The 12458-nt window shown below is 33.3% G+C and overlaps 1 protein-coding gene across 3 annotated transcripts in view; it reads left to right on the top strand.

The window, feature by feature from the left end:
* The window catches only part of CCDC53 (coiled-coil domain containing 53), a 63478-nt gene that overhangs the window by 28985 nt on the left and 22035 nt on the right, over positions 1–12458 (top strand). For 2 of the 3 annotated variants that reach the window (XM_012650255.1, XM_012650253.1), the window contains exon 6: positions 8236–8300. In XM_012650255.1, the coding sequence (XP_012505709.1) occupies positions 8236–8300 (65 nt within the window). Of the gene's footprint in view, positions 1–8235; positions 8305–12458 lie in introns of those variants that run through there. The other variant, XM_012650256.1, reaches the window with a different exon arrangement.

Here is a 12458-nt window from a genome sequence, read left to right as displayed (position 1 = left end):
GTAGATCTATTTTAAAGCCCAGATATTAAGACCATTTAATATAAACTCCTTTGAACAGAAGCCAACACAGTCCTTCACTTACCACAAGTACCAATTCAGAGAGTACTAAGCATTACTTTGTTCTTTGGTCTCCATGCTTTTTTCTGTCACTCCTGGATTACCCTCTGTGAGATAAAAGAATGATTACAATTCCAGAAATCAGTTGTTTCTCTGAGAGACAATTTAAATGCCTAGGAGTATACCCAGATCTTTACCCTGTACTTCTGAGATGCAACATGGTATAGTTTCTTAGCTTTGTCGTACACTTCTTGTGTGACCATGTTCAGGTCATTTCACTTCTCAAGGCCTCAGCTCCCTCATAAATAAAATAAAATCTAAAGTTCCTTTAGATTTGTAATCAATTGATCCCTAAATGTGAATCTTGTTGTTAATCAATGTTCCTGGAACACCTGCTGGCATTTTCCAACATTTTTTCTCCTTTTTAAGCAAGTTTTATACAAAATTTTCAATGAGTAATACTGTTGTGTTCCAAATGTGGCAGATAATTGATTCTGATTTAATGTTTGTTGTCATAATAGTGCAGCACAAGCCTTTACTAAATTACATATTGCTTTTATAACTTAACTGGAATTGTGTACATAGATCACTTTTCCAACAATTCTCCTCTTTTTACTGGCAGAGCTTGGTGAATCCTTTGCCAGTAATAAATTGTGCATTGGGAAAGTCCGACTTCCACATTAAGAAGCTAATGACTTGTATTTTTTGAAACCATATTTGCCAAAACAGTCTCTTCGGATACTTAGACTTTTTTAAAGCTCTGTTTTCTTTGGCTGGCTTAAAATGTGAATTGAATAATCTCTTTGGTTCTGGTGGTTCTGATGTATCGGTTGCCAGCCATGGATGTTGGCCTGGAGAAATGTGACTTCCATTACCTAAGGATGAAGAGGCTCCAAATGATTATTAAAGATGTTTGTCAAGAAGTTATGCACCTTGGACCTCGTGAAACTAATCAAGCATGAAGTAGAGTGCTGTTTAGATACCAAACAAGGTGTAGAGCAATTAAAATCTTTAAAACCTTTTTTTGGATATGATCCCAGTCATATGCTTTCCATGGTCCAGGGAACCCCAGGGTAGGTTCCTCATCACAGATCAATAGTGTAGTCCAAAGGAGGAGCTACTGGTTCAATGTATAATCACAGCTGTGAAAAACACTGGTATGGATTTCGTTTAATAACTATATGTTGTTTATTTCATTGTTTTAAAACTATATGTATTATATTAATATGTATTTCATTTTTTATGATACCTAATATTTACTAATCAATATTAATGTTAATGGTTTTTGAGCACATGAAGGTTTGGGGGATAGGGAGATAATTTTTTGTATTGTTTTAGCCTCACTCTGTTTATTGAAAATAAAACCTTCATGCCCAATTACTTGATTTTCTATACTTATGAATGTAGATAAAGCAGGAATGCAAATAAACATTTGTCTCTTTAATTAATTGCACAATGTAGCCAACCTTGAAAATTGTAAATAAAAATATTTTATCCTTCACATCAGCTACATAGTTAGCCAAGTCTATTTGAATATAATTAAAAGAAAGAAGCAAAGCTTAGCAGAATGGTAGAGTAACTTTGAGTTGGGATAAATGAAATTCAAGTGACCTCTGACAGATAACCTTGTTCCTCTACATTCTATCTTATATCAAATACAAGAAGGTTTATATAGAGCTTTCCCCTAACCAGAAAACTGTGACAGTTAGCCACCAACTGGAAGCCCCTGCTGTTACCTATGCTTTGCCATGGCCTGAGTATCTAGAGAACCTAGAAACACACCACTTTTTGTCATATTTTTGGAAAAGAAGTACAAAAATTACTTATTCTCTGCTAAAGTCAGTAAACCAGCCCCTAAGGAAACCATGTGTGAAGAATTATTATGCCAGTTTTGCAGATTATTATTTTTCAGTCATTTTGGCTGCATTTTGAACTCTCCCCATGATGCCTTGAAAGTTAGGGAACTTAGAACTAGTCATGCTGTGCACAATCTTCTCAACTTCTAAGTGTTGAGAAGACTGCCTTTAAATTATGTATTTGCCCTTCTGTTTATTCTTTCTTTTAAATTTTTCTTTGTTAGAAAGCAGTAAACAATGATATTACTAAGTCCAAGTTTTAAATTTCTTGCTTTTCTTGATGTGTGGTATAGAAGATGACAGGAAGTACTTGCCATGTAGTAGGCAGGTACCTAGTAAGTTACATGCTTGCCAATATGTAGTTGGTAATATTACACATGCCACCCTTCATTCTCATCTGTTCTTCACTAATACCACTGTTGATATAATTATACAGATCAGAATATTTTAATACTAATATCACATATTTTTCATTATAGCTATCCTTAGGTGGCATTCAATTGCCATGAAAGTATTCCTTTGTGAATAATTTGTTTCCAGGATCTAGTTGTTTACCATGACTATTTTTATTTATAGTGCGTACAGTCTCTGGAAAATATATTTTGAATTGTGAGCCTCAGGAAGTTTTGGAATTCTCAGTCATATTTGAAGAATAGTCACATACCAACAAACTGGTGTATTATATAGATGCCAGTCTCAGAGTTGTAGAAGGATATTTGGTTACTGTACACTTGAGTACTTTGTTTTCTTATAATGTACCAGATAATTGAAATTTTAATTTAAAAAATAATTTAAAAGGGGGAGTAAGTGAAATGTAAGAGAATTGAGAATGCAAAATAATCTTTTAAAAATAATCTAGATGGTAATAAACCTGGGATGTTAAGTTTGTCAAATCAGTTTTCAAAGTGTGTTAGAAGAGAATGTATTTCTTCAGGAATTTGGTCTCCACATCATATTTTTGTGCCATTGATATTATAATGAAAATAATTTAAACAGTGTGTAGGATGGCTTATCTGTAACAGTCCTTTCAAGCCAAAATGTTTAATTCTTGATTTCTATTTAATTTGCTGTGTTGATAAAATTTACTTCATCTGCCTTAAATTTGCTACTACACCCTACCTCTGTCCCCCTTTCCCCATGACAGAAAGACAAAGAGGGGGCAGAAGCAAGCAAACACAAGGAAGGGAACATTTAGAGGATTAGCTTATAATAGCTTTAAGTTTCACAAGAATTTCCTTTTTGTGATATATAAAATGATAACAAAAGGCATTAACAGAAAAATATCTTAATGGTTGACTTCATATCTTTCATTCTAACTCATTTAAACAACTTCTTAACTCTTTAGAAGTTGTGACAAAAGGAACAGCACTCTATTAAGGCTCATAAGGAAGCTCTTGAAGATATACACTAGCAATCACAGTTTTTGTGCTTGCTGAAATGTGTGGTATAGTCCTTTTGCTCTGATCCACCTATAATTTTACAGTTATACATTTTTAATTTCTCACTACCTTTCTTTCATCTTTCTCACTGACCACCTCTGCCAGAAATAAGAAGGGGCCTCACTTAAAAGTTTTCTAAATTGGTGAGGAGGAAATAATAGTCATATAAATTAAGTAGTTACTTATGTAGATTTACTCTTTTTAAAAATATCATGATTCTCAACCTAGCTATAAATTTGTTTAAGATTGTGTTTAATTGATGAGAGAAAAAGTAAGGACTAGAGACTCAAATGAGCTGTAATAAGGAAGTGGGCTCACCTGAGGAGGGAGAGAATTGCCTAAGAGATTTTAGGGACTACAACTTGAGGAAGACGTTTTTAGCACTACATTCTAACCAGGATCTCAGACAGTGTAAACATTCATAATGAGACAGTCCTAGATCAGAAAATAATTTGTCTTGAATTGGTCACAGCAATGTAAGATGCAACAACATACTTCATTTGTAAACTAACTTTTTGTTAAAGATTATTTAACATTTAGGAGAAAATGCTGATGTGTTAACTGTGTGTTTTAAAAGAAATAAAGTAGATTTCAAAATACTGAATTTTCTTGGGAAAAATGAATGAAAATTATCTATTCTACCTGAAGATAATTATATTTTTGTATTTATCTTAATATTATAATTTAAAAAAATATTTTCAGACCTAAGTACAATTTACTGAAGGTTTTCATAATTCAGTGAAGCATTCCAAATTTTTTCTTGGTTTTTTTCTAGCCCAAGTTCACAAATGACTTTTATTCAGTTAGTTGGTTAGACCATGTACTGATGACACATTGTTATGATTCAGGGCCTTCATTGTGGTTCTGTAGACACATGTAATGCCTAATTCTGGCCATCTCTCTTTAAATGGGTACCTATTAGATCCCTAAGGGCATCTTGAGTGAAAGAATCGTAATATACCAGTTCAAACACATTACCACTATTGGAAAATTAATTTAAAAATGAATATTCTGTGATTTCAGTCATTAGAAAAATCTTCATTATTAATTACTAAGAATTCTATTCTTTCTAGCCTTTATTGCTATATTTAGAGATAGTTCTTTAAATCCTCTTGAACAGGTACAAGTAGTAGTAAGTTTTCAAAAATTGATCAGGAGACCGTCTGAACTTATACTCTTAAGTAGCAAATTCCAAAATGATTCACTATAAAAATTCTTCTAAAATTTTTATTCAAAGTTTTTATTCCTAGAAAGTAAAAGTATAATTAAATTTAGAAATTTCTAATTAATATATGTTTTAAAAAACAAATACTGTATCATTTGAATCAAATGAGCTATATATTCAAAATGGAATTCTACCATTAATTAGCCTATCAAAGTGAATCTTTAAATTTTAGATATTGCTTTTGCAGTATAGTGAAGAGAGGAAAATGGGTCCTCCACAGCCCTAAATTATTCTTAAATCCAACAAATACTTGAATTAGCTACAAAATGCATATAAAACACAATATACTTTTTTTGGTCATTAACACCTGATATTTATCGTGTTACAATGTATTTTATACGAGAGGTTGAGAGGAGAATCAATCACATGGGGAAATTGATGTAGCTGTATTTTGACGTGTGTCTCAACAATAGATTCCTCGCTTTTTGAAACTGCTAAAATGTATTTGTTTTATTAATAAAGCAGCATTAATTGCCTTACCAACTTCCTGGGGCCATAGTCATAGCTGGTATCATTTTTGCCCATTTATTCAAGCAACTTTTTCCTTCATCTTTAAAGATACCTGATTGCAGTCAGTGGGAAATACTTATTGTGAAACTGATGCCTTGAGATAATCCTTGAAAAAGGAATAATTTACTCTTAACTTTCATAGAAACCAATAGAAACCACTGTGTGTAGTAGTAATCAAGATTTGTGAGACCCTTTGGTCCATATATTTAGATTCAAATTAACAACCCTTGGTGGTAACATTATCAGAGTTAATATCAGAGTCTAGCATTTTCTAGATCTGTACAGGTCATTAGAAATAAAGCTGCCCCTTTTTTAGATAGCAATATTCATTTTACAGTGATTAAGAGATTTATTTAAATTAATTTTGTATCCCTTCACTGAAAGCTTCCAGAAAGAGAGAAGATCATTGAGCATGTGCTTTCTTTTGTGTTGTGATTTGTTCAGTAAACAATTATCTATTATGTATAATATTTTATCTCAAAATTGTATCCTAAATATAACATCCTAATATAGTTCATAAAGTACAGTATAGATATTTTAAAGATAGCACTATTGACAATCAGAAGGCAAGGATATGGTTGAGTCCATATTACTAAGTTAAATTTTAAATAAAAGGAGCCTAATTGGAGTACTGGCTTTTAGCAACCCATAACATCTTTTCAATTCCTGCTTGTTCCTGCTCCCTACAAATAAAGTTTTATCCACCTACCAACTCAATAGCGTTTTTCTTTATTGTTGCCTTAGGTAGGAAAAAGACTTCATATTTTCCTTCTTTCATAATTGAATTGTGATTCAAACTCATAAACTGAGAGGAAAAATTCTAAAATATAAGGAGCATTTTTTATTTTAAAAAAAGAAAAGTCATTTATATCTCTTCAGTTGAGTAAGACTTTTTTTCCCCCCTTCTAATCTAAAACTTTAGGAAAATTTCAACATGGTTTATTAAGGGATTTAATAGTTTGGCTTTCATTAACACAATAACAAATAAATGTAAATATTGGCAGGCCTCTAAACCTCCAAACAGTTTTTGTGATATAAGTACCTAGTATTTCACTATTAGTGCTGCCATCATAATTTCATTAGTGTGGCTTCTTTACACACTTTCTCCAGTGACGCAAATACAGACGTGATTTTTTGGAACATCAGACTTATGGCTGCCTTCTCTCTTCTTCATTACTTATGTTGGACCAATTGCCATTTTCACTTGCCAAAAATAATCCCACAGTTCAGTAGACTTCAGTTTTGAGGTCTCTCATGTCCTCCTTAGACCACCAGTAGCTTTGTCTCTTGGCAATCAGAAATTGGACACTTCTTTTTGATGTTTAACAAACCAGACTCTGTTACTTGACCTCTAAAGAAGAATACAGGAAAACAACAAATTTTCTAAGCAACATCACTGGAAACAATGGCAAATCCCTTTGGAGTGCATTCTTTGGAACACAGGCAAAATTATTTTTTATCAAGCTTTATGAGATTTGTATTAAGGTGGTGTTAATAAGTCTTTAATGTGGGATATTAGAAGTTGACTGTATTTCCTTTTACCTATAGCCATATGCAGAAATGACTAAAGGCACCAAATTTTGGGTATGTGTATTTGTACTCTTGTGCTGTAAGCCAATCCAAGAAACTAAGATTCAAATATGGAGCTTATAGGTTCAAGTTTCTATCATTCTTATAGTATAACCAATTCCATGAAACTAATATTAAAATAGGAAGCTTATCTAATTGCACGAACTTCCCTGTTCCCCACTCCTTGCTTCTCACCCACTGCTTCCCGTCACCTCCACCCCATGCACACTTTCTTTGCTATATTTTAGGAAATGTTTTATTTCAACCTCATTTCTCCTCCCTTCTGTTTTCTCGGCTTTGTAACTTGTTTGTATAACCTTTCCAATAATGTCCTGTGGATTATGCTAAAGTATAATAAATAAATCACATAGTTGAGTTTATAGAAAGACTTTATACCATAAAATCATAGCTAATAGAAGCTGAGAGGTCTTTTTAAAAAAGTATGGCATTAACTCTGCTTTCTTTTCCCCTTTTCTACTAAGCACTTCCATTTTTTTTTTTATGAAATGTTCCAAACTCCTAACTTTCTGTTATTCTAAATAGTTGAATGGCATTTAATTATCAAGTTAAATTCCCAGCCTTGTCATTTAAGTAGCTAGCTTTCTCCTCTACTCTCCTCACTCTGTTGCCCACTGCACTGGAGTGCAGTGTTGTGGTTATAGCTCACTGCATCCTTGAACTCCTGGCTCAGGCATGCACCACCATGCCCTGCTAATTTTTTAAAATTTTTTTGTAGAGATGGGGTCATACTATGTTGCCCAGACTGGTCTTGAACCCCTCTACTATTAAAATTAATTTTACTATTGAGTAAATTATGTTTTAAAATATATTTCACTCAAGCCAGCCTTACTTTGGGGTAATATATTTTTTAAGTGGTGTTAGTTTTCATTTCTTGCTTACTTTATTCCAAGTACATTTATATTTATTTCTGTCTTATCCTTTTCTCACTGTTGATATTCTTAACCTGAACTTTGAAATTCACGTTCTTAATATTTTTGCAACTTTACACTTCTAGAATTATCATTACTTAGTGTTTGTACTGGTGTTGGGAAGATATATATCATATAGTCCCAGGAGGGTTCTTGAATTCTATTTGACCTTTGTGCCTAAAGTGTTCAAATGGAATCGGACCATTTTATTATGAAAAGAGCATAAGCATAGCTATACTTAAGAGTAGAAAGCTCTGAATTCTTTATTTGAAATCACATTTATTCATATTGTTAAGCATTCATTGTATCACTCTAGCCAGTGTTTCAATCATTTATCAATGTGTTCTTTCTGTTAGTGTTATAAGAAGAATGAGAATATGATCTCTGCCTTTTATACATCAGAGTTAGTAATGAATAAGCTCAAAGGATTTAATTTGGGCTTCTGTGGTATTGGATAGCACTGATTGCATTAGGTCAGTATAAAATATGTACCTTTTAGATTACTCAAGTGCGATGCACATACTAATATAAAAGCAAATTAAGAACTATTTTAAATAGTAAGACATCTAAAGGTCTTGTTTTAGGTAATCTGTGGAGACATATAAAGGAAGGATTTTTAATGATTGAATTATCTTGTATCCTTCACTTAGGGTGTTCCAGTGATGGCAATAAGAAACAAAATGATATCAGAAGGACTAGACCCAGATCTTCTTGAGTAAGTAAATCTTCTAACATAATGATATTACTGCCAGATATTGAATTTGTCAGTTATAATAAAATTATTGCAAGCTCTCTCTATATTTTTCCTATATAGTGTTTTCTGGTTGAAGAAACCATCTTCATAAATAATGTCTCTGCTATGTTACCAAAAAGAAAAATATCCTATGCTTATAATAAAACCTTTGCACATTTTAGGAGCAATTTCAATAGATCGGTGATGAATCTAGATATACAAAGGAACTGGAATTTGATGATAGATTTTTTTTGCTTTTCATGATACCCTTTTCTTGTTTTTTTTTTGTGGGGAAGGGGCAATGGTTATTATCTACCAGCTTTTTACTTAACACCTTAGTGTGTAGGAAATTTATTCTACCGTGATCTAGATTAAGCCACATTGAGAAATAAATAGGGTAAAGTTACCATAGGTCGTGTTAATTTTTGTTAAGAAGCTATATCCCAGTTTGTGTGAATTTTCGAAAGCGTTTTTTGAGAAATGCTAAAAAATTGTGTCTCAGACATTTGACAATAATTCATTCCATCGAAGCAAACCTGGTTACATAATTCATCCTTTATAAAATATATCTTAACAGATTCTTCAGAAGAATTCTGTTTTGCCAGTATCTAGATACTTGTAAAGAGTCTTTTCTGTTTGGTGTTTTAATTCACCCCAATGTATTTAGCTATGTTATCCAAGCATTCATACTGTACTAGCAGTATACTTTGGAATTTTTCTTGGCTCTCAGCCCCCCAAGTAAAGGTACACATTTTGGAGGTAAAACACATAAAGCAGTCTTTTTCTCATATTTTATCTTCCAAAATATGAAATTTAAGAATTTTTTTTAAAGTCTACAAGAACAGATTTCTAACATGTATCTACATTTTGATATATATCCAAGTAGCAAACAGTTCAAGTACAATGGCATGACTTGGTAAGTTGAACTAATGCATCTCTGGGATACTTGACATTTGTTCTGGTAATTGTTTCTGACACACACTTTAAAAGCAGTTCGATTGTGACATATATTTTAATGTGAATTGGACATATGGGTTCAATCCATTTTGATACTCATTGGAATATATAGGTTATAAATATATTTAACATTAACCATGACTTCTTTTTTGCTTCTGGAAATACACAGTAGACCGTCCATAATAACAGCTAAAATGACCTTTAAAATGATGATATTTCTTTAGAGAAAATGTAATAAATGGAAAACAAGTGCCCTATAAGCATCAGATTTGCTGGATATCCAATCCTTTTACCCACTACTGGCTTCATTTCATCCCCACTCAGCCTAAACTACTTCATAATTCTTTACTTCAAGCAGCTACTCACACTAGCGACTTGAAAATCCTTGATTTCTGCCCTCTTTTCTGCCCCCTACTGTGTCAGTCACTCTGACCACATGCCTCCATACCCATTGCTGGTTAGTTCAGGCCCTCATCATTTCTCACCTGAATTATTATAGTAGCTCCTGATTGGTTTTCCTATTCGATTCAAGCCATCCACTAAAGTCTGAGTGGATCTGTTCATACTTCATTCTTACTTCACATCTTCCTGTGACTCTTCACTGCCTTCAACATGTAGTCCAAGCATTGCATATAAATGCTTTTATCATGAAGACCCAGATCCTCCCACTGGCTTCTCTTGCCATTCTTCCACATGTCTGTCTCATGCCTCCATAGCAAACTTCTTGCAGTTTCCTCAGTGTATCATTTTCCTATTCCCTTTTGGTATCTTTAAAAATGTTTTCTTTCCTCTCTATGGAACTACCTTCCCCCATCATATTGGCCTGGCTGGTTTCTTACTCTTCAAGACTTCATTAGGTATCACCACCTGAAGTCCATAAGTGACTACCAGGGGGAGCATTCCAACATCTCCAACACTCCCTTCTATCTGGCTTAGCAAGTTTGAGGGTATGTGATTGTCTATAAATGTTGAGAAACATTCAGTTTCGAGGTGGTGCCAAGTTTTAGGGTAGAATTCCGGTAACAGTTAACATTGTCTTACAGAAAAGCTACTCCTCAACCACAGCCTGAGTCTTGAATTCTGACCCATTACCTCATAAATACATGCCATTGGTCACCAGGGGCACTGGTTGGAGAGGGGGTGACTCACTATAACCTATCACCACGAGTAGGAAACCAGTTCCAACTATTAATGCATTTAGCTAGATATGATAAGTAGAATCAATTGCCTTGTTAACAGAGGAATTTTGGTGCTTTTGGAATCATGTTTACATAAGTCAAGGAGCCTCACTTTGGAAGAAAAGTATGAGATGATGAAAGAGAAGAAAATGTGCCATCCAAGGAAAGAGTGCACTTTTATTTAGAATCCTAGGTACATATTAAGCCTTAGCTGAGAACTTTCAGTAAAGATTGTTCTGTTTCCTTTTTTCTTTTGAAGTATAAACATATACTTTCTTTTTTATTAACTTTAGGTAGTAAGAAAAACTCATATAACTGTAAGAAGAAATAGCCTAGACCTGTCTGCACTGAACAAAGGGCAAACCTGAGGTTAAAATAGAAATAAATACTGACCAGAAAATACATTGTTATTTGTTTGGCTTGGGTGTATAAAAAATTAGAAGCTAAGAGTACACAATTTTAAGCTAAGAAAGTTTACATGATAAGGGGGAAGAGAGCGTAGCAATTTTCCTAGAAAACTGACTCATAGAATTTTAGACTGAAGAAAATGCCTGACAATTACTAAATAAATGTTATTTGTTTGATACTTCTAAGTGGTTGTTTATTTTTAAAAATTCAAGTTTTTGAAATAACAATAGTTCTTATATAACCAAGAATTAGTCCTGTTTAATTTCTAAAACTCAGTTTTAATACCACTGAGATAAAAATACATGTGAAAAAATACCTTTGTCATACTCAAAAGAGTTTAAAGGGAAAGAAAATGGGAAATTTTAATTGGTCTTCATTCAAAGGTTAATCTGCTTTAGTTTTGCATTCAGAAATATAGAATAGCTAAATCATGCCTTATAAAATCTTTCAATCAATGCTTAGATTTCCTTGCCAGGAAAAAAAAGAAAAAAGTTTTTCTTCTATCCTGTTTTGTACTTTGACATTTATGTTCCAGAACTAAAGTTACTCTTATTACCTAGTAATTACTGCTTTTACGACTCTGGACCTGCTCATCAGCAAGCGATGAAATTCATGATGCTTAAGGCTTAGGCTAGAGGAGGCTTTAGGGATGGTCTGCTTGCTTGAGTTTAGATGACATCCTGCCACTTTCTGGCTATATGATCCTGGATTGATTACCTAATCTCTCTGTGCACCAGTTTCCTTATCAGTAAAATGAGAAATAGAAGAGTTCACCCCCTCATAGAGTTGTTCAGACTAAGGGAGATATTGATGTAAGCACTTAGCACAGCTCCGGACAAGCAGTAAATGTTCGATAAATATTAGTTGTCATTTATGAATGGTTTAACAGAGGACTATGTAGCAAATTCTAAACAATGGATTTACCAGGCCTTTGGATCACAGCTTGTTTATAATCCTGTAGTTGCCTGTATACCATTATGTTTTCAACAAAGATATATTTAACTTACATAGAGTAGTTATCTTTTTAAATTCTGTTTTCTGAAACTGAAAATCTGTAGTTTCAACTTTGCAGTGAAGAACAGATTACTGAAATTAAAATTCAACTGCTCATACTCTTAACCTTAGTGGGAGGGTGCAGTGTGCAGTATATTGATTTGGCTAAAGAAAGGATATAACTAAGTTCAAGTTACTATGCAGGCTTTGAACAGAACCAGCTCAGTTGGCATTCATCCTAGAGATATCTATTCAAAAGACATTTATACCGTCTTCCCATACGGTGGAATGACCGCTCTTAATGGTTGCCAGAAATAAAAGCAACCATCTCAGCCTACTTATCACTGAGACGAGAGAGGATTTATTAGTGTTAAACAAAAGGATACTGGAAAGTAAAACTTTCTTTTACAAGGCATGTCCAGCAGATTTTCCTGACCTCTAAGGGAATTCCATATCTGCCAATGATCTTTATCTACCTCCTGCTACACAACAGCATAATGGATTAAAGATTGAGTTTCAGCTAGTTGAGAATAGAGTAGACCTCAATTCCACAACTGGACAATTCAAAAAATAGATTTTTTTTTTTTTTCTAATAAAGCTATTA

Source organism: Propithecus coquereli, unplaced genomic scaffold (assembly GCF_000956105.1).
Source record: "Propithecus coquereli isolate 6110/MARCELLA unplaced genomic scaffold, Pcoq_1.0 Scaffold316, whole genome shotgun sequence".
Taxonomy (NCBI): domain Eukaryota; kingdom Metazoa; phylum Chordata; class Mammalia; order Primates; family Indriidae; genus Propithecus; species Propithecus coquereli.
Note: the sequence above shows the minus strand (reverse complement) of the source record. Positions and strands in the feature narration are given on the sequence as shown.